The sequence below is a fragment of the Astatotilapia calliptera genome, chromosome 18 (assembly GCF_900246225.1).
Source record: "Astatotilapia calliptera chromosome 18, fAstCal1.2, whole genome shotgun sequence".
In the NCBI taxonomy this organism is placed as follows: Eukaryota; Metazoa; Chordata; class Actinopteri; order Cichliformes; family Cichlidae; genus Astatotilapia; species Astatotilapia calliptera.
This window is the reverse complement of record NC_039319.1, coordinates 25,334,727-25,355,964: the sequence shown is the minus strand read 5'-3', so window position 1 is coordinate 25,355,964 and position 21,238 is coordinate 25,334,727. Positions and strand designations below refer to the sequence as shown.

The 21,238-nt window shown below is 44.1% G+C and overlaps 1 protein-coding gene across 1 annotated transcript in view; it reads left to right on the top strand.

Moving 5' to 3' along the window:
• The window catches only part of slc1a7a (solute carrier family 1 member 7a), a 49,524-nt gene extending 28,720 nt beyond the window's left edge, over nt 1-20,804 (top strand). The window contains exons 8-11 of the mRNA XM_026149713.1: nt 743-937; nt 10,025-10,159; nt 10,355-10,454; nt 19,239-20,804. Coding sequence (XP_026005498.1) covers nt 743-937; nt 10,025-10,159; nt 10,355-10,454; nt 19,239-19,505 — 697 coding nt within the window. The 3' untranslated portion in view covers nt 19,506-20,804. The remainder of the gene's footprint in view (nt 1-742; nt 938-10,024; nt 10,160-10,354; nt 10,455-19,238) is intronic.
• The last annotated feature ends 434 nt before the right edge of the window (nt 20,805-21,238 follow it).

Sequence of the window (21,238 nt, the reverse complement as noted above, 5' to 3'; positions counted from 1 at the left end):
AAACAGTGATGACCACCTTGTAATCTGTATAAGCCTCCATTTATGGTCCAGCAGAAATATCAACACAAAGAGAGGGCCAAGGCCAAAGAAAAATTGCTTTTATGCTCTATTAGGAACGAAAATAGAGGAAATTAAATGGATGTTTGTTGGTGATTTTTTTTTTCTGTAACCCTAACATCATACTCCACCTCAGGGCTGTCTTTTACACTGTGTTTACTGATATATTTCTTTCCAACCACGCTGCAACTCGCAGCCTTTTAGTGTGTTTACTGCATTTAAGTCCACGGTCAATGCCACAAACATGTGTTCAGAATAGCCAGGAAATCTTTTTGTTACTTGTCCTCACTAAAACTAACAATAACAGTCACGCTGAGCAGTGTCACATCAGGGGTTATAAACTCATTAAGTCGACAGAGGTTTATTGAATCGCGAGCAGTGTTTGCAAAGTATGACCAAACAGGGGAAAAAAAAAAAAGAAAGAAAGAAAGAAAGAAAGAAAGAAAGAAAGAAAGAAAGAAAGAAAGAAAGAAAGAAAGAAAGAAATACATCTAAAAACCTAAATCTTCATCCAGCATACTTGTATTATTTCCTTGCTTACAGGTTCCCACTTTACACAGAAAAATAGGAGCTACTTGCTTTATTCATGCTTTTATTGTTTGTTTTGTCAGTGGCTTGAACCCAAGAGACATTTCCTGCTAAAACACAACTGATTACACTGCCTACTTTTCTTTCCCTCCTGCAGCTCTGCTACTCTGCCTATCACCTTCAAGTGCCTCCTTGAGAACAACCATATCGACAGACGCATCATCCGCTTCGTGCTGCCGGTCGGGGCCACCATCAACATGGATGGTACGGCGCTCTATGAGGCCGTGGCAGCCATCTTCATCGCCCAAGTGAACAATTACGAACTGGACTTTGGGCAAATCATCACCATCAGGTAAGGGGCATCACAAGTCAAAAAATCTAACTCATAATGGGATGTAAGCAAGTAAATGTGCACAGTTGAAGTTGGTGGATCAATCCAAACATCGATAGTACTGATACCAACGCTGGTATTGGTATCGGATTGATACTGGTGCAATAGGATCGATATTTCGTTCAGTATGTAGCTCACTGAGTTGTGTTAAATAAAGCGTTTTGGGGGGAAATTAAACATTTTAAACAACAGAAGCTGACCCAAAGTGCTTTAGAGACAGGCACACTTACATTTCAGTTCTCCAAAAAGTAGAAGAAGCTGAAAGGTGTGACTATTCACTTCTTAAATCACGACACACTGCTCTCCACTACATGCTCTTATAGGTTAAAAATACTGGTACCTGGTATCTGCAATCCTGGCCCTGTATTTACTTGGTATTGGATTGATACTAACATACTAAACCATTTTCTAACAGCTGCTTCTATAATTTCGCTCACTTTCTTGCATGGCTTAAATAAATGTATTGGAATAAAAGAAGAGATTGCATTTTACACATCAAATTCAAATTCAAATTCAAATTTTATTTGTCACGTACACAGTCATACACAGTACGATATGTAGTGAAATGCTTGGACAACTGCTCGTGACCTAAAGAAAACAAAAAAGGAAAGGCTATGAATAAGATAGGAAATAAATATGAAAAATTAAAAAGGGTAAATTTAACTAGGAAGGAATAAAATATAAATTAAGGTTAAAAATGAAATAACTGTACAATACAAATTAGAATGAAGGGTAAATTTAACTGGGAAGAATAAGATAAAATATATAAATTAAAGTTGAAAAAAAATAACTGTACAACAAAATACACAATACACAATATAGAACTATATAAGAATGTATGAAGAAATCTAAATATAAATAAATATATACACAATAACAGCAGCTGTACAAGTATTAACTGGAAATGAAGAATATAGTGACCAGTGTTGTGCAAAAACAATGTCCAGAATGTCCAGTGTGTGTGTAAGAACCATATGTGTGGGTCAGTACTGTGTGGTGGTGTGATTGAGAGACCGTATCGCCTGCGGGAAGAAGCTCCTCCTCAGTCTCTCTGTGTTGGTCTTCAGGGAGCGGAATCGCTTTCCTGACCTCAGCAGAGAGAACAGTCTGTTGTTGGGATGGCTGAGGTCCTTCACGATCTTCCTGGCCTTGGTCCAGCACCGCCTGCTGTAGATTGAGTGCAGGTCAGGGAGCTCGGAGCGGATGGTGCGCTCAGCTGACTGCACAACCCTCTGTAGAGCTCGTCTGTCCTGCACGGTGCTGTTCCCGAACCAGGTTAAGATGTTTCCCGCCAGGATGCTCTCTATGGTGCACGAGTAAAAGTTCCTGAGCACCTTGGAGGGCAGTTGGAAGTCTCTCAAGCGTCTGAGGTGGTAGAGACGCTGTCGGGCCTTTTTCACCACGGTGTTGATGTGACAGGACCATGACAGGTCCTGCGTGATGTGAACTCCGAGGTATTTGAAGCTGTCCACTCTCTCCACTGGGCACTCGTTGATGACGGGGGTCTGGTAGTTCCTCTCCTGCTTAGTGCTGAAGTCCACTATCAGCTCCTTTGTCTTACTGACGTTTAGAAGGAGGTTGTTCCTCTGGCACCAGTTCTCCAGATTCCTAATCTCCTTCAGGTAGGCCGTCTCGTTGTTATCAGAGATCAGGCCCACCACGACGGTGTCGTCAGCAAACTTGATGATGGTGGTGGAGCTGGTAGTGGCCACACAGTCATATGTGTACAAAGAGTACAGCAGGGGGCTCAGAACACACCCCTGGGGGGCTCCAGTGCTGAGAGTGGTGGAGGCTGAGACATGTCCGCCCATCCTTACTGCCTGTGGTCTGCCAGTTAGGAAGTTGGAGATCCACTGACACATAAATGAGCTGAGTCCCAGATGCTCCAGCTTGGTGGTGAGTGTGGAGGGAATTATGGTATTAAATGCAGAGCTGTAGTCTATGAAGAGCATTTTAACATAATTCCCCCTTCTAGTGTCCAAGTGAGTGAGTGATGTGTGGAGGAGATGAGAGATGGCATCGTCTGTGGAACGATTTGGACGGTAAGCGAACTGTAGTGGGTCCAGTGTGTCTGGTAGTGAAGAAATGATGAAGTCTCTGACCAGGCGTTCAAAGCACTTCATCACTACTGAGGTGAGGGCTACAGGGCGATAGTCATTGAGAGAAGCAGGGTGGGGTTTCTTCGGGACAGGAACAATGATGGACTCTTTGAAGCATGTGGGGATCACCGACTGAGATAAAGAGATGTTGAATATCTCAGTGAACACAGGAGCTAGCTGGTATGCGCAGTCTCTTAGGATACGACCTGGGATGCCGTCTGGTCCTGCTGCTTTCCTGGTGTTCACTCTCTTGAAGGCTCTCCTTACTTCATGCTCGGAGATGACGAGCACGTTTCCGGTGCTGGCAGTATCTTCCTGTCTGCAGCCGTTAGCGCCGCTAGCACTAGCATTGTTGGAGTCCTTAGCTGCAGCCTCGAAGCGAGCATAGAAAGTGTTCAGCTCGTCTGCCAGAGTCACGGCCGCGTTCGTCATACCGGTTGTTGGTGCTTTATAGTCCGTTATTGTCCTTAGTCCCCGCCACAGGCTCCTAGAGTCACTCTGTTGGAGTTGTGACTCTAGTTTCCTCCCGTAGCGCTGCTTCGCCTCTTTCACCGCCCTCCGCACGTTATATGACGCGGCTTTGTACGGGTCCATGTCCCCCGTCATGAGTCCCGTGTTGAGCGTCGCGGATGGTTTTATCCACCCACGGCTTCTGGTTGGGAAACGTTGTGATAGTCTTTGTCTCCACGGTATCATCCGCTAGTTTCCCGATGAATCCCACAAACGCTTCCGTAAACACGTTGACGTCATCGTCGGAGCTGTTTCTGAACATGCCCCAGTCTGCGTCATCGAGTGCGTCCTGTAACGCGGCCACCGATTGATCCGTCCAGCGCGCGACCTTCCTCTGAACCGGAACTTCCTGTTTCAGCCTTTGTTTGTATTTTGGCATGAGGAAGATGGCGGCGTGATCAGATTTGCCAAACGGGGGGCGGGATTGTGCCTTGTAGCCGTCCTCGACCGTAGTGTAGCAGTGGTCCAGTGTCCTTTCACCCCTGGTGGGGCAGGTGATGTGTTGATAAAAGTTCTGCGCTGCGCGTTTGAGGTTGGCGCTATTAAAGTCCCCCGTCACAATAAGCGCAGCGTCCCGGTGTTGTGTCTGGTGCTGTGTGAGTGCCTCATGCAGCTCGCATAAGGCGGTGACCGTGTCCACTTGTGGTGGAATATAAACGGCACTTACAATGACCGATGTAAATTCCCGAGGTAGATAAAAAGGACGACACATGATGGACAGTAGTTCCAGATTTGGTGTGCAGGAGCGTGTGAGAGGAACAACGTTCGCACTGTTGCACCAGTTGTTGTTCACCATTAAACACACGCCGCCTCCCCTTGACTTCCCCGAGTCCCGTGTCCTGTCCATGCGGTGAACCGAGAAGAACTCGGCCGGCTGGATGGCGTGGTCCGGCACCGCTGGGTTCAGCCATGTCTCGGTGAAGCAGAGGAGATTGCAGTCCCGAATGTCTCTCTGGAACTTTATCCTGGCCCTGAGGTCGTCAAGCTTGTTCTCCAGTGACTGGACGTTGGCGAGCAGGATGCTAGGCAGAGGTGTGCGGTGTGCACGAGCTCTCAGCCTGTTCCTGACGCCGGCTCGCTTCCCTCTAGGCCGCCGCCGCTTCCCTTTGTTCTCCCTCGAGATCTCACTCGGCCAGCTCGGATCCGGAGTTAAAAACTTCGAATTGTGAGTACATTGTATACCAATAGAAACAAGAGTGTCACTGTCATACCTAATGTACCCAATGGTGATGATTTTGCCGATTTAGAAACGCTGAAAACTAACTTAAAAAACAAAGACAAAGAAAAAGTGGTCGGAGCAGTCGTGACGGCAGCCGACCTCACCGGCGCCATCTTAACTTAATGTTATGAATTTAATGAATGCATTCTGTTAAAATAATTACACAGTGGCTCCTGTCCATCTGGAAACATTTTCTAAAATGTTTAGTAAGATAGTGATTGTGTAATGGTTTGTGTAGCGGATAGTGGTTGTGGACAACAACGTAGAGTTTAAACACATTTGCCTATATGCACACTCCAAAATTATTGTTTCCGCTCATAAACACGAAGCAAAAAGTTGTAGGTAAAACACAAATGAAATATATAAAATCAGAGGTTTATTTATTAAAATATTCAATCATTAAGGAAAAAAGGTGACAAGTACATTTTGACATGATTCCATTAAATGTAACATTTTATATTGTATTTATCTTACAAAATTACACAAACTTTATGTGTAATCCAGCGTTTTGGACTTAAATAATTTTTTGAGTGTAGAATTCATTCCTTGGGGATCTGCTCTTTGCCTAGGACTAAAGGTCAGGATAGTTCAAACTACAGATCCTTTAATCAAAATTGAACCTTCATGAAGTCACAGTGGTAAAATTCAAATTCATTTGGAAATCTTGTCAGGCTCACCCCCAGATTTGTAGTACTTGCTAAGAAAAAAGGTGTTTTCATTAAACGCAGATAATTTATCTTCTTTCTGTCAGCTGGTGTGCAGATGTCTGTTAAAAGGTACTAAAATCCACCACTACAAAAACTTCATTAAACACTGATTTACTCAGATTTAATTTAAGTCGTATTTAAAAGAAATCTCAGAGAAATTATATTATTTTATTGTTAAATTATAGAGTTGCCACTTAATGCCTGAGAATTAACTCTGTAACTGGGAGCCTGGCACTGATTGGGAGGAATTATAGAGCTATTACAGAACCACTTACTTTATTTCTTGTCTTAGTATAATTCAAAGTCATGGTAAGAAGTTGAATCTCTCTTAATTTCTCTTAATAAAACGGAATTTTAAAAATATGTTACATTCAACAACGAGATATTTATATCTCAGCAGTCGGGGAGAAATTTATATGGGTTAAAAATGAACAGCAGGCATGTTTTTGGTGCTCTGTCTGCAACGTGAATAATAATGTCACACGTTCAGTTTAATTCTGAATTAATAAAAATATTGTGGGATTTACTAGATACACATATATGTAAATGTCACAAAGATTACGCCTCATGTGAGCTTCTTAGTCTGATCTGATTTCTGCTAAATCAGTCTGGAAGCCCTGGGGGAAAACAGACAGACAGAAAAAATATTGACAGGCCTCATCCTACCAACACCACAGCTCTGTAATATTCAGTCAAAAGTAAGCAAACCACCACCAACCCCTCCAGGCTCGGGCTAAGGGAAACGTCCTGTCCCTCCTCTGAATCGATGTCCTACTGTAATAATGTTAAGAGCAGACCTCTTCATGGCTGCAGTCTGTGCACACTCCCTCATAATCCCTTGGCAGTAAAACCCATATGACCTGTATTACTCAGCTCCCTTGTCACGGAGAATTATAATATTTTTTCCCCCTCTGCATCCTGTTCGCGCGGTTTGGCTACTGACCACGTAGCTGCTCCATCTGCATGCTAGCCCAACCTGAACCCCAACCTCTTGTTCTTTCCAGGAGAAAGCTGTCAAATTGCACTCAAAAGTCCAGAAGCTCAAAACCGTCACTGTCCCAAAATATTTTAATTCTTTCTCCACAGTAGTGGACAAGGCATCTGAAACTTTACATAACTAAAATATGTAGTTCTACAATTAAGATTGTTATATAATATATCATTTTGTTGGATTAGCAGTGCAGCAGCATTTAAATGGTTGCAGTAGAGACAGATTGTGCTATTTTTCATAGGTACAAACTGCAGATGAGACGCTGCTAAGCTTGTTTCTCTGTGAGCTGAAAAAAATGGGTGGTAGGAAAGATGCTCTCTGCGTATAGTTTAAAAAGAGTAACTGATACTAGATACTAGATACTTTCTTACTGGGAGCATATACAGGCTTTAAAGAGAAGCTTGTGATCGTGACAAGAAGTCACGTACATGGGTTTCCAGAAAAGTTTTAAATTCTGATGCCGTTCCTTTGGGATCTTCAGATACTGTAAAAACTTTAACACGATTATTGTTTCAGTTTGTTTTCTATTGTTTGAACATACATAGTTTTTGTTAACTTCTTATTAGTTTCAGTTTTAAATTAAGTGTATTCAATTACTTTGTCAGAGGTAGGACTTCACAAAATGTTCCAATAAAAACACAGAACTTTTTCAAGCACCTGAGTCACACATGTACCTACTACTACACATGTACCTGTGTTATCGACATCTAGCGTCTCAATAACAAAGTCCATCAATGCCTCATCAGACAAGTTGTATTAAAATTTAACAAACTACAAAAATACTAAAACATCCCTGTATTCTTATTATGCTTTGTTTTCTAAGATCACAAAATCGTATCAGTGTTAAGCTTTTAGCTGAGTCTTCTCTTTGCCACATTAGTTAATTTAAATGTTTTCACATCTAGCTTTAATTTAGTTTAGGTTAACTGTAATAACCTCGCTGTCTACACAGATGACTAATTAATATTGTGCTGAACACAGTCCAAACGATTCAGTAAACTACATCAGTGTCTGCTGTTTACAATCATAGTCAAGTGGCTAACAGACCTTTTCACTATCCCTACTAATTGATGTTATCTTGTTGCATCTCTGTTATGGTCAGTGCTATCCTCTATGCTGTTGCATGCTGGGGCAGCAGGTTGAGGGTCACAGACACCAACAGACTAAATAAACTGATCCACAAGCTCATTAATGTTGTGGGGACGGAGCTGGACTTCGATAGGGTGGTGTCTGAGAGGCAGAAGTTGTCCAAGATAAAGACAATGTTGGATAATAAGTCCCACCCACTCCATGACGTGTTGGCTAGTCACAGAAGCGCATTCAGTGAGAGACTGAGATCACCAAAAAGCACCACTGAACGACACAGGAAATCATTCCTGCCCGTGGACATCTCCCTGTACAACTGCTCCATATAAAGCACTGTAAACACTGCAATAGTTACACCCTTTTTACACACACTCTTTTCTACTCTGGAATATTCTTGTCAATTTTCTTAATATTTATTTATAATCACCTCTGTTAATCCTTGATTTTTATAATTGAGTGATCTGTATATATTAGTGCTATTTCTTAAGTGTGTAAAATCTGTAACATAACGTTGCTATTTTTACCATTTCTTCTTGGAGCAACTGTAACCCACATAATTTCCTTAGGGATTAATAAAGTATTCTGATTCTGATTGTTTCAGGATGACCTGCCATTATCCAATGACACATCTGCTTACCTGCATCTTTTGCTCGTTTCTCCTCCTCTTCGTTTCTCTTTTTTTCTAAACTGAGCACCTGATGGCTTTGACCTTTTCTTGTCCATCTTCCATTTTAATTTTGCACTCCAGTATGAACACCCATCCTCAGCCCGAGGATCACCACAACATTTCCCTAATAGACCTACACCTTAGTTCACAGATTCGCTTTGTCTGGGGTTTATTTTCTGGGATTTCGCACAACCCAGGAACAAATCATGAATACATAATGGGCTTGGATTTACAACATTATGAATGAAATGTGCTCTACTTGGAAGCAGCACGGCCCCCCTCCCCTTTCGACAGGTTGTGTGTGAGACTTTAAATCATGAAACTGTAAATTTTAAATTGTTATTGATCCCTTTACCCCGAGTCCTAAAGTGTTTACTAATTTTCTAACTCTTCTTATATTTAGTGTTTGTTTACTTGCACTGCTGTAACTGGAGCCTCGTCTCTCTATATGCTGGACTGTATGTAGCAGAGATGATAATAAGGTTTACTTTGACTTCAGCAGCAGGCGCACCGAGGGCTCTCGCGCTCACTTTTTGAATAGAATTTCAAAAAAACATTGTTGCAAATTATAAGTCTGTATCATAATGTCTGGTGTTTTCGTGTTTGTTGTTTTGTTTTTATTTTGTTTTATTTTGCGAGCTGGTTATTAGATGCTGCTCCAGCCAGCCAGTGAATCCCCCGCTCTCTCCTCCCTGTGCTGCAACTGCAAGCAGCAGGCGCACCCTGCAAAGGGAGGGCGACCTTACTCCCAGCAAATGGGCGATAGAAAGCCGATCGGTGCCTATGCCATTCCCAAAATGTGCTGGCTGATGTCGGGGCAGCATGAGCACGAGCAAAAAAATTTTTGCAGATGCCGCCCTGGGCAACCGCACATGTTGCCCATATCAAAAACCGCTACTGGCTACACTAATGTTTCTTAGTTTGGTTAGCAAGCTAAATCCATTAACGGATATCCTTGGATATCCTTGTGAACTGACTCATTTTGGAGGCAGCCTCAAGTGGCCATTTAGTAACTGTTGCTTTTCACACTTCTCCTCTGGCTTCATTTCTAAACCCCAGAGGATGTAACGTGACTGCTACAAATAATAGAAAAAATATTAACCTTTTTAGGGATCTAATTTAAAGTGAGTCAGTTAGAAGCAAAAAAAAGAAAAGAAAAGCTGGAGGTGGAGGCAGTTTTCTAAAAGCGTGGTTATGCTGTCTAGCAATGTGCTGGGATAGTTTTTCTGTTGCTTAGAAAAATCAAAAGCTAGAAAACTGGAGCCTATTTTTTTCTACTTCTGAAAACAAGGACCCAGTGTTCACAGAAATGTTTATGTCATGCCACTTTTCAGCATCTGTCATGCTAGAGTAGAAAATGAGCAAACACTGTTTAAGGGGAGTGATGCGTATTTAAATTATCTTACCATACACCAGCTTTGGATTAGTTCATGCCCTTCTTATAAGCTGATCGTGTGTATTTGTGGACAAAATATCAATCTGCTGAAACTGCTGCTGCCAAGTAAGTACGGATGAGTAATTGGAGCTATATTGCACTCTGCACTGAAGAAGAAGCAAAAAAGTTATGCATGGCACATACAGTATGTATTAAAGTAATTCAGAATTATAGTTCTCCACGGTCCCTATGTTTGCTTTATTTTTCCATCCCTGCGGTTTCAGTGCTCACAAACAGATCTGCACCTTCATTTCAGGGAGGTCATATATAAGGACGTGTTCCTGTATATCCTTTGAAGATAAACGTACCCGACTTTCTCTCTCTGTTCTCTCAGCATCACTGCCACGGCCGCCAGCATCGGTGCAGCTGGAATCCCACAGGCTGGTCTTGTTACCATGGTGATCGTGCTGACCTCTGTGGGTTTGCCCACTGATGACATCACTCTCATCATTGCTGTCGACTGGGCTTTGTAAGTAAAGGTTAATTTTTTTCTCTAACAGCAATCATCATAGCTAAAAACCAGTAACTCTTAGCTTCTTGCACAGAGGTTGAAAAAAGCAACAATCAGCAAAATATCAGGAATACACACTAACTTGTTATAGGGTGTATAAACCACGGTCTTCATCAGTCTTCACTGCGAATAACTTTTGACCTTGTCGTGTAGGGATCGATTCAGGACCATGGTCAATGTGATGGGCGACGCTCTGGCCACAGGAATCATGGCTCATATCTGCAGGAAGGATTTTGTGAAAGAGGGAGAACAGGTGAGAACATCTAAGGTTAGATCAGCGGACCTCGATGCTGCAAGCAATCCCCGCATTGTTTTCTCAAGGTCTTCCTGACCTAACTATAGTAGCATTTGTCTTCCTCTGAAAGACAGACAGAAAACCGAATGTGGCAATATTTCCTTTTCTGTACACTCCAAACTCCAAAACGAGTACAACAGATTTACCCTTTATTTACTTTCTTGATGAAAGTATGAAAGTAAAAACTAGATATTATTCTCATGCGGTTAAGTATTCTCCCTGGATAGCTTTTCTTAGCAGAAAGATTGGAAGCAGAGGAATAGGAACTGCAAAACCACAAAAACAAAACACAACTTTTATTTGTGATTGGCCACCAATTTCCACTTCCTCAAATTCTGTTCGATAATCAAGGCTAAGTAAATCACAGCTCTAGTAAAAAGAGCGCCAAGAGAGAGATATGACTCAGCTTATATATTAGCAGTGTATTAACATTATGAACAAATCATTTATAATGGATAAAAACATGTTAGATAACCACAGCCTTTTACTATAATAATAGGCTAAAATGTACTTACTGTATCTGCCATCACTAAAGGGAGCCAACCGGGGATTATTATTAGTCTGCACATTATTATTCTGATAATGGTGGGCAGCAAAACAAGCAGCAAGAAAGTAGATTTGATGCTTATAGCCAATTCTGTCATAGCTGTCAATGCATTAACTCTAGCAGAGAGTATATGCAGTAATGACTAGCTATTCACAGATTACTGTGCAAACATCTTGAGCTGCCCCTTTTTATCTTGGTAGGAAAATGGAAAAAAAGCATTTACAAAAACAGATCAAAATACAGTATATGAAGAAAAGGCGGAGTTTTTATACTTCTAATGAGCTTAAGAGTCAATATTTGGTATGATCACCTTTCATCTTCAGCACAGCCTGAACTCTCTTAGGCAAGCTTTCTTTAAGTAGTCTTCACTAATAGTTCTCTGGGCCTGGAGGACATTCAAAACTCTTCTTTGGATGTTTCTGCCTTTTGTTTGGTTCTTTGTCTGGATGATCCCACGCTGCTTCAATAATGTTGAGGTCTGGCCTCAGGGGAGGCCAATCCATAACTGATAGTGTGCTATTGTGTGTTTTTGCATCCATCTCACTCTGTCCCTAGCATCTTGTTTTGTCACACCAGCCCTCTGCCTGTCCTCCTTCAATACACTGATCAATATCCTTTTCAATATCCTTTGTCCAATGTTGGTGCAATTTATTCAGAAACTGAAGAAATACAAAATGTCCATCAACCACTCTGAGTCTGGAGCTCCATGCTCTTGCCTGATGGGTTGTGGATGATCATGAGAAAGGTGGTTTATCAGTACAGAACTACATGAATGAACTAATGATCTGAAGGCAGCTGGGACCACAGTCACCAGCAACACCATTGGTGCTAATGGAGTGCAGTCTTGCAGTGCCCACAAGGCAGAGATGGCGACTTGCACTCGCAACACTTCAGACTTGACTTAGACTCAAGGTTTGGGACTCAAGTCTTGAAAACCATTTTTTATCCATGTAAAAGGGTAAAATTAAGATGTAAATAAGGGACAGACCACAGCCCTGAATTGCACATTGTTTCATGAGACGGTGCATTTTTCTCTGTTAGTTAAGGAAATGTTCTGAATATGCTAATAATTTGTGAATTTTTGTTTTTAAATTAATCGGCTGCGAGGACTCTAAATGTCATAAAGATTTTTACACAACCCTTTCCAAAGGTTGCATAGTACAGTAAATGCACAGTAAAATAAATGAAATGTTTCTTAAATCTTTGTTGTCCATACATATAGTAAGATATTAGAGACGTCCAGACACTTTTCTTTCCAAGCTCTTTAGACCACCATGACCTGGATGACTGAGAACCTTCACAGACAAAAGATATTAAAGTGTTTTTTTCAAACAACACTCGAGGAGAGATAGCAGTAACAAAGCGACAAAGACTGTTACCGGTAATAAGTCAGTCACTTAGTGAGGTGAAGAGATGCCTATGAATCAGAAAGTTGAGCTACAAACTAGGTTAGTTAACATCCTGCATCCGGTTGTAACAAGCAATAAAGTTTAAAGTGTAAATTTATCGACTTCAACTGAGCAGTTTTTCACTTTGCTTTACTTGTGTCTATTCTTTTTAACTGCAACAGCCCTCTTGAGTGAGTACGCTCTCATCACTTTAAATGCTGTGGTGCATCAACACAGCACATATAACACATAACAAATTGTTATAGTGGGACTAGTTGGTGTTTATCTGACAATAGAACGTCACTTTCATCCATTATACACTTGAGACTTGCCCCTCAAAGACTTGTGCACCTCTCTGCCACAAGGTCCCGCTGCTCAAGAAGGCACATGCACACTTCTGTCTTTAATTTTCCAGTGAACATCTGAATGGTCAGATCAAACCAAAACCGAGCTCTTTGGCATCAACTCACCAATCATGTTTGGAGGAAAAGAAATGCTGAGTATGACCCAAAGAACGCCATCTTCACAGTCAAGCACAGAGGTGGAAACATTATGCTTTACGGCTGTTTTTCTGCTGAGAGTATAAGACGGCTACACCACAGTGAGGGGCCAGTACCAGAAAATATTGGACAAGAACCTCTAACGCTGGGTCATGGATGGGTTTATTGCCCACCCTCCCACTCTTCATCCTCTTCATAGCTGCCCTTGCTTCCTCCGTACTAATCCTCTGCGCTAACTGTCCTCCATGTGCCTTCCTCTATCTTTCATTTTCTTCATTTATCACCTTCTCAATGTACTCCTTCCATCTTCTCAACACACTTTTCACTCATTAGTAAATATCCAGCTCTGTCCTTAATCACCCTAACCTGCAACACATCTTTTCCAGCACAATCTCTCCATCTAGCCAATCGATACAAGTCCTTTTCTCCTTAGTCCAGCCTCACATAAAAATCCCTATAAGCCTTTTTCTTTGCATTTGCCATCTGTGTTTGCCACACGCCAGCCTCCCAGTACTCCTGTCTACTTCGTCTCCCCGACTAACCAACTTTCTTTGCTAATGTCTTTCTTTAAATATCTCATTTTACTTTGTCATTCTACGAGCATGCCTCTTTTTCTATAGTTCCTAATCTCACCTGCACACAGCAGCAAATATAAATGGGAAAGTTTACAATATGGTAGTAAGACCTGCTATTATGTATGCTTTGGAGACGCTGGCACAAAAAACTAAAACGCAGTAGGCTGATCTGGAACACTGGAGATGAAGATGTTAGTATCTTTCATTTGTAGGGACCAGAATGCACAGGATTCCAGTCCACACTTAAACGATACATGAGTCTGTGTTAAGTAGCTTAATAAATAAAAGACATCCATTGAAAATAGTCAGCTATAAGGACTGGATTGAAAAGGAGTGAAAAAACAGTCAAAGAAGACTTTCAAAAAGCCTGAAGAACAAAATAAAAAGAAATGAGGGGTGGCTCAAAACTTTTGCACATACTGTATGCACCTTTTAGGATCTGTGGTCAAGATAAAGAGTACATTGTTCATAATTTTAAAGGGTTAAATCCCTGGCTCTTCCAAGATCCTGGACCCTAAACTGCCCAGGATATATCAGCTGTTGTGTGAGAATGAATAAATTTGACTTAGCAGGAAGAAACCTCCGGCAGAACCAGAGTCAGAGGGGGCGGTCATCTGTCATGACCAGGTGCACCGTAAAAAAATTTTTTCTAAAAAAACAGTGATATTCCAGCAGCTGGGGCGCCAAAATAATACCAGAAAATACCAGAAAATAACTTTATTTTCAGTAATGATAATACATTTTGTTGCCCTAATTTTACATGGGATTTTGCCTTTTTCAAGTGCTTTTAAACATTAAATTAGGAACAATTTAATGTGATTAAACAATGAAATTACCTATAAAAAAGGTCAATGAATGCGGCAATATGAATAATAATACTTAAATGTACAGAAATATACAGTTAGCAGTTGGTTTAAATAACAATGGATTGCATTCATATGGCGCTTTATGAGACCCTCAAAGCGCTTTACAATTCCACTTTATAATTCCCCTCTGACCATCACCAGTAGGTGAAGTGCCTTGCCCAAGGACACAACGACCGAGAGCGTCCGGCAACCTTCTAATTACAAGGCGAACTGCCAACTCTTGAGCCACGATCGCCCTAAATAACAATAATGATAATAATTATTTAATGTAGAAAAAGTTTATACGAATCATTTTATATATTTTTCCATAGCATTACATTTGAATTTAACAGTTCAATCTTTCAAATAACGGACAAATATTTGTGAAATTATGATGCATTTGTGAAAGTATTTTAACAATCTAAATATGCACATGTACAGACAAATACATTTAAAAAACAAGAAAATTATGTTTTATTACATTACAGTGATTTTACGTTAATTTACATTTGACATGTAAAATCACAGTCTATTTATGTGAATTTAATGATATTCTGGAAGAACAGTACAAAACTGTAAAATACACAGTAAAATACTTTTATATTAACCCTCCTGCCATCCTTTAAAAAACTCACACCCATCACCCTAGGGACCATTCTCAGCCACGCCATAAAAAGACCATATATCCATATTTTATTCCACTTTAAATTAGCCAACCTTGTAAAACTACTTCTCCCTGAAATATTCATGTAAAGTTTTAATTATATTTTCGTTGTTTTAACCCTTCAAATCCCAGTGTTATTACATGAGCGCCCTGTGTTATAAGCCCCAAAAACCAAAAAACGAAACTAAATATTTCCACAAAAAACCAGTTGAAGTAATATGTGATTGTCATTATAAGTAGGCCTTTAGATGGACCAAAGATTGGCACCAACATACATTTTGACCTGCCATTATTTTTTTTGCATTTTTTTTGCAATTTAAAAATTAAAACTTCAAGGCCCTGAGTCTTCATTGACATCCAAGAAAAGAAGAAAAAATAAAATCCATCCATCCATCCATCCATCCATCTTCATCCGCTTATCCGAGGTCGGGTCGCGGGGGTAGCAGCCTAAGCAAAGAGGTCCAGACCTCCCTCTCCCCAGCCACCTCCTCCAGCTTGTCCGGGGGAATACCAAGGCGTTCCCAGGCCAGCCGAGAGATATAATCTCTCCAGCGTGTCCTGGGTCTGCCCCGGGGCCTCCTCCCGGTGGGACATGCCTGGAACACCTCGCCCAGGAGGCGCCCAGGGGGCATCCTTGCCAGATGCCCGAACCACCTCAGCTGGCTCCTTTCGATGTGGAGCAGCAGCTGCTCTACTCTAAGCCCCTCCCGGATGGCCGAACTTCTCACCCTATCTCTAAGGGAGAGGCCAGCCACCCTTCGGAGGAAGCTCATTTCCGCCGCTTGTATCCGCGATCTCGTTCTTTCGGTCACTACCCACAGCTCGTGGCCATAGGTGAGGGTAGGGACGTAGATCGACCGGTAAATTGAGAGCTTCGCTTTTACACTCAGCTCCCTCTTCACCACGACTGACCGGTGCAGCGTCCGCATTACTGCAGCCGCAGCCCCAATCCGTCTGTCGATCTCCAGCTCCCTTCTCCCATCACTCGCGAACAAGACCCCGAGATACTTGAACTCCTCCACTTGGGGCAGGAACTCATCCCCGACCCGGAGTGGGCACTCCACCCTTTTCCGGCTGAGAACCATGGCCTCAGATTTGGAGGTGCTGATCCTCATTCCCGCTGCGTTACACTCGGCTGCGAACCGCTCCAGTGCGAGCTGGAGGCCCTCACCCGATGAAGCCAACAGAACCACATCATCCGCAAAAATCAGAGATGAGATTCTGAGGCCACCAAAGCGAAAGCCCTCCGCCACTTGGCTGCGCCTAGAAATCCTGTCCATAAAAATTATGAACAGAACCGGAGACAAAGGGCAGCCTTGGCGGAGCCCATCACCCACCGGGAACGAGTCCGACTTATTGCCGGCAATGCGAACCAAGCTCTTGCAACGGTTGTATAGGGATTGAATGGCCCGTAGCAATGGGCCAGACACCCCATACTCGCGCAACACCTCCCACAGGACGCCCCGAGGGACACGGTCGAATGCCTTCTCCAGGTCCACAAAACACATGTAGACTGGTTGGGCAAACTCCCATGCACCCTCAAGTATCCTCGAGAGGACAAAGAGCTGGTCCAGTGTTCCGCGACCAGGACGAAAACCGCATTGTTCCTCCTGTATCCGAGGTTCGACTAGCGGACGAACCCTCCTCTCCAGCACCCTGGCATAGACTTTCCCGGGGAGGCTGAGGAGTGTGATCCCCCTGTAGTTGGAACACACCCTCCGGTCCCCCTTCTTGAAGATGGGGACCACCACCCCGGTCTGCCAGTCCACAGGTACTGCCCCTGATCTCCACGCAACATTGCAGAGACGTGTCAACCAAGACAGCCCTACAACGTCCAGAGCCTTCAGGAACTCGGGGCGGACCTCATCGACACCAGGGGCTCTGCCACCAAGGAGTTGTTTAACTGCCTCAGTGACCTCGCCCCCGGAAATCGGTGGGTCACACCCCTCATCCCCAGACTCTGCTTCCTCCCCGGAAGACGTGTCAGTGGGATTAAGGAGGTCCTCGAAGTATTCCTTCCACCGCCCGACAATTTTCTCAGTCGACGTCAACAGCGCTCCGCCAGCACTATACACAGTGCAGGTAGAGCACCGCTTTCCCCTCCTGAGACGCCTGACGGTTTGCCAGAATCTCTTCGAGGCAGTCCGAAAGTCTTTTTCCATGGCCTCTCCGAACTCCTCCCACACCCGAGTTTTTGCTTCAGCCACTGCCCGAGCCGCATTCCGCTTGGCCTGTCGATACCTGTCGGCTGCCTCCGGAGTCCCACAGGCTAACCAAGCCCGATAGGCCTCCTTCTTCAGCCTGGTGGCTCCCTTCACCTCTGGTGTCCACCATTTGGTTCGGGGATTACCACCACGGCAGGCACCAACCACCTTGCGGCCGCAGCTCAATGCAGCAGCTTCGGCAATGGAGACGCTGAACATGGTCCATTCGGACTCAATGTCCCCAGTCTCCCTCGGAATGCTGTTGAAGCTCTGCCGGAGGTGTGCGTTGAAGATCTCGCGGACTGGGGCCTCTGCTAGACGTTCCCAGCACACCCTCACTATGCGTTTAGGTGCACCAGGTCTGTCCAGCGTCCTCCCCCGCCACCTGATCCAACTCACCACCAGGTGGTGATCAGTTGACAGCTCAGCCCCTCTCTTTACCCGAGTGTCCAGAACATATGGTCGCAGGTCTGGTGATACGATTACAAAATCGATCATCGACCTACGGCCTAGAGCATCCTGGTGCCACGTGCACTTATGGACACTCTTATGTTCGAACAGGGTGTTCGTTATGGCCAAACTGTGATTAGCACAGAAGTCCAATAACAAAGCACCGCTCGGGTTCAGATCAGGGAGGCCGTTCCTCCCAATCACGCCCCTCCAGGTCTCGCTGTCGTTACCCACGTGAGCATTGAAGTCTCCCAGCAGGACAACAGAGTCTCCAGGTGGAGCACCTTCCAGCACCCCCCCCAGGGACTCTAAGAAGGCTGGGTACTCCGAACTGCCACTCGGCGCATAAGCGCAGATGACAGTCAGGACCCGTTCCCCGACCCTAAGGCGCAGGGAACAAACCCTCTCGTCCACCGGGAAAAACCCCAACGTACCGGCAGCAAGCCGAGGGGATATAAGAATACCCACCCCAGCCCGCCGCCTCTCACCAGGGGCAACTCCAGACTGAGACAGAGTCCAGCCCCTCTCCAGGAGACTGGTTCCAGAGCCCAGACAATGCGTAGAGGTGAGCCCAACTATATCTAGCCGGTACCTCTCAACCTCACGCACCAACTCAGGCTCCTTCCCCACCAGAGAGGTGACATTCCATGTCCCTATTGCCAGTCTTGGCAGCCGGGGGTCGGTCCGCCAGGGCCTCCGCTCCTGGCCGCCACCCAGCTCACAATGCACCCGACCCCTATGGCGCCTCCTGCGGGTGGTGGGCCTGCGGGAGGATGGGCCCATGTCTCCTCTTCGGGCTGTGCCCGGCCGGGCCCCATGGACTAAGGCCCGGCCACCAGACGCTCGCCCTCGGGCACCCTCCCCGGGCCTGGCTCCAGGGCGGGGCCCCGGTAACCCTATCCCGGGCAGGGTAAACTGTTCCCTCGATATTCTTTTCATGGGGGTCTTCTGAATCGCTCTTTGTCTGGTCCCTCACCCAGGACCAGTTTGCCATGGGAGACCCTACCAGGGGGCAAAAGCCCCCAGGCAACATAGCCCCTGGGATCCCTGGGACACACAAACCCCTCCACCACGATAAGGTAGCGATTCAAGGAGGAGAAAAAAAAATAAAATCATATGATGATAATTTGGGGTTGAAAAATAGCGTTTATAATGGAAGTCAATGGGCAGAAAATGGTCCCCAGGGTGATGGGTGTGGGGATTTCTGCTGCTCAGCCATTTTAGGCTGATTTAAGGAATTCACACTGGAATATTAACATTGACAGGTAAAAACTATCCTGTGGCAAGTTTGGTTATATTCCACTGAACACAGTGGAAATGGCAGCCATTTAACACATAGCAGTGGCACAAAAAGGTCCCAAGAAGGCAGGAAGGTTAAGATTTTTTTTTTTACAGTGTGGGGATGAGGGGAGCTGAATAAGGCCAATAAGACCATAAAATCCTTTCCTGTTGCATAAAAACTCAGTTCATTCACAATTTTAATTTGCTGTTTATTTTTAGTTCTTGTGGGTGTTGCCTGTTTATTAAGTGATTCTGACACTTCTTTTTGTTCATTCTCATGTCCATTAGGTGCCTCTTATATGTGAGACCAAACCCATGATAAGCATCCAGCAGATGATGAACTACCAGAACCAGAAGAACGGCTGCTACCAGCCGCCTCCACCGGGCAGCAAGCAGGACCACCTTTCCCCTGACGTGGCTCGCCTGATCCAGCTGGAGGAGGGGATTCGACCTGTAGAGAAGAAGAAGCACGCTCACGCCTCTCACCACAAGAGAGAACACAGGGACAAGGACCACTGTTCCATTGACATGAACGGGCTGGAGACTAATGTGTGAAAAACGTTTGCTCTGTCAGAGTCTACCGGTACATCCATGACTGCAGGACCAGCAGGACAGGACGAAGCATTAAAGAGCCGAGGTGACCGAGTTCACATGCTTATCCCCTCGAGTGAGAGCAGCCATGAGTAGATGTATGCATGGAGGGAAAAAAGACTTTTTTTTCCTACATAACCCAAATGATGATCCACATTTGATTGTTTGTGTGTGTACATATTTATCATATATATACATATATTGGGTAGCAGCAGTGGCCGTGTGCTACTCTGAAGGACCTTTTAAATCAAGAACAGACCCTGTGTGAGGACTGACTGTGATCAGCAGTCTTAAAGGACTGCATATGGAGAACACAACCAACTTATATCCAATGTAATTTAAAGGCACCTTTTCCTCCGTGGACTGCAGACAAAAAACAAACGGACATCAACTTATGTCTCTTTTTATGCTTTCTGATCTGGTTTGTATTTAGCATAATATTGGTTTTCTTTTTCTTTTTTTACATTTCTCTCTTCTTTTTGTTGACTATTGCGTTGTTTATGATAAATCAGGGCAAAAAGTTCCCCATTTGGTACATTTTTCAGCACAAAAAGACACAGCGGAACAAAATAAAACTGTTCTGCTATAGCTATTAGACAAACGATAAATGCATGAGTTAAGTCCATATTTTAGAAATATAAAGCTCAACCACAGAAGGCGTTTGATTGTGACGGGTGATTTGGGGTTATGGGATATCAGGGGGCTGTTGGTGGGCTTTCTAGTTCCGTGTACTGCAATCGGGCTCGTTCCCAGTGGGCGGTGGATTCTGGCAACTTTGTGAATGATTCTGTTCATAATTTTATTATCAAAATTTCTAGACCCACCTGAGGGTGTCAGGTTTGGTGGTTTGGTTTTTATAGAAAATCACAGATGACCTGGTTTTGATGGCTTCCTCGAGCCTTGACCTGCAGCATGCACTAGGGCAGGTCACAGCTGAGTGTGAAAAAAATGAGCACCTACTGGTCTGAGGCCATGACGCACGAGCTTGCCAGATGGATTGATGCTGCATTAGCAGTGATGCAAAACATGTGATAGTCTAGTGTGGTGAAGAGAGGGCTAAGTGTTAAAGTAAAGCTGTTGATCAACTGGTTGGTCTATGCTCCTACAGTCACCTATCGTCACAGGCTTTGAGTGGAGACCAAAAGAATGAGATTGTGAATACAAGTTGTGGAAACGAGCTTCCTCCAGTGAACTTGTTCATTCAGTAGAGGCTCACAGTAGAGCCAGTGCTCCTCTGCACTGAAACACCCCCCCCCCCCCCCCCCCCCCACCTCCACCACCATTTCTATTTGAAAGTTTAAGAAAAAACACAAAAAACCACTGTGATTCTTTTACCTTTCCCATATTTTCTTAGAAACAACTTTCCTTACACTGCTCTTCTCTGCCTTGTTGTCCTTAGCCTAAGTGGGTCCTCTGCCTCATACCTCCAGTGGTGTGTGTTCAAGGCAGAACGGTGATGGAAATCGCACTGAAAACAAAGACGAGTGTTTGTCCTTGTGTTGAAGTCACGCCACTTTATCTTTGCACCCCACTTTATTATTCCCTCTTTGCCTTAAACAACCAAAGGAGAAGCAACCGGGACCGGCGCGATGCTGATGTGCGCTCAGACAGCCGAGACAAATCAACACAAGTTATCAGCTCATACTCTAATGAACTTTCCATGTGATATATGCTGTACATGTAGGTATTTAAAGTTT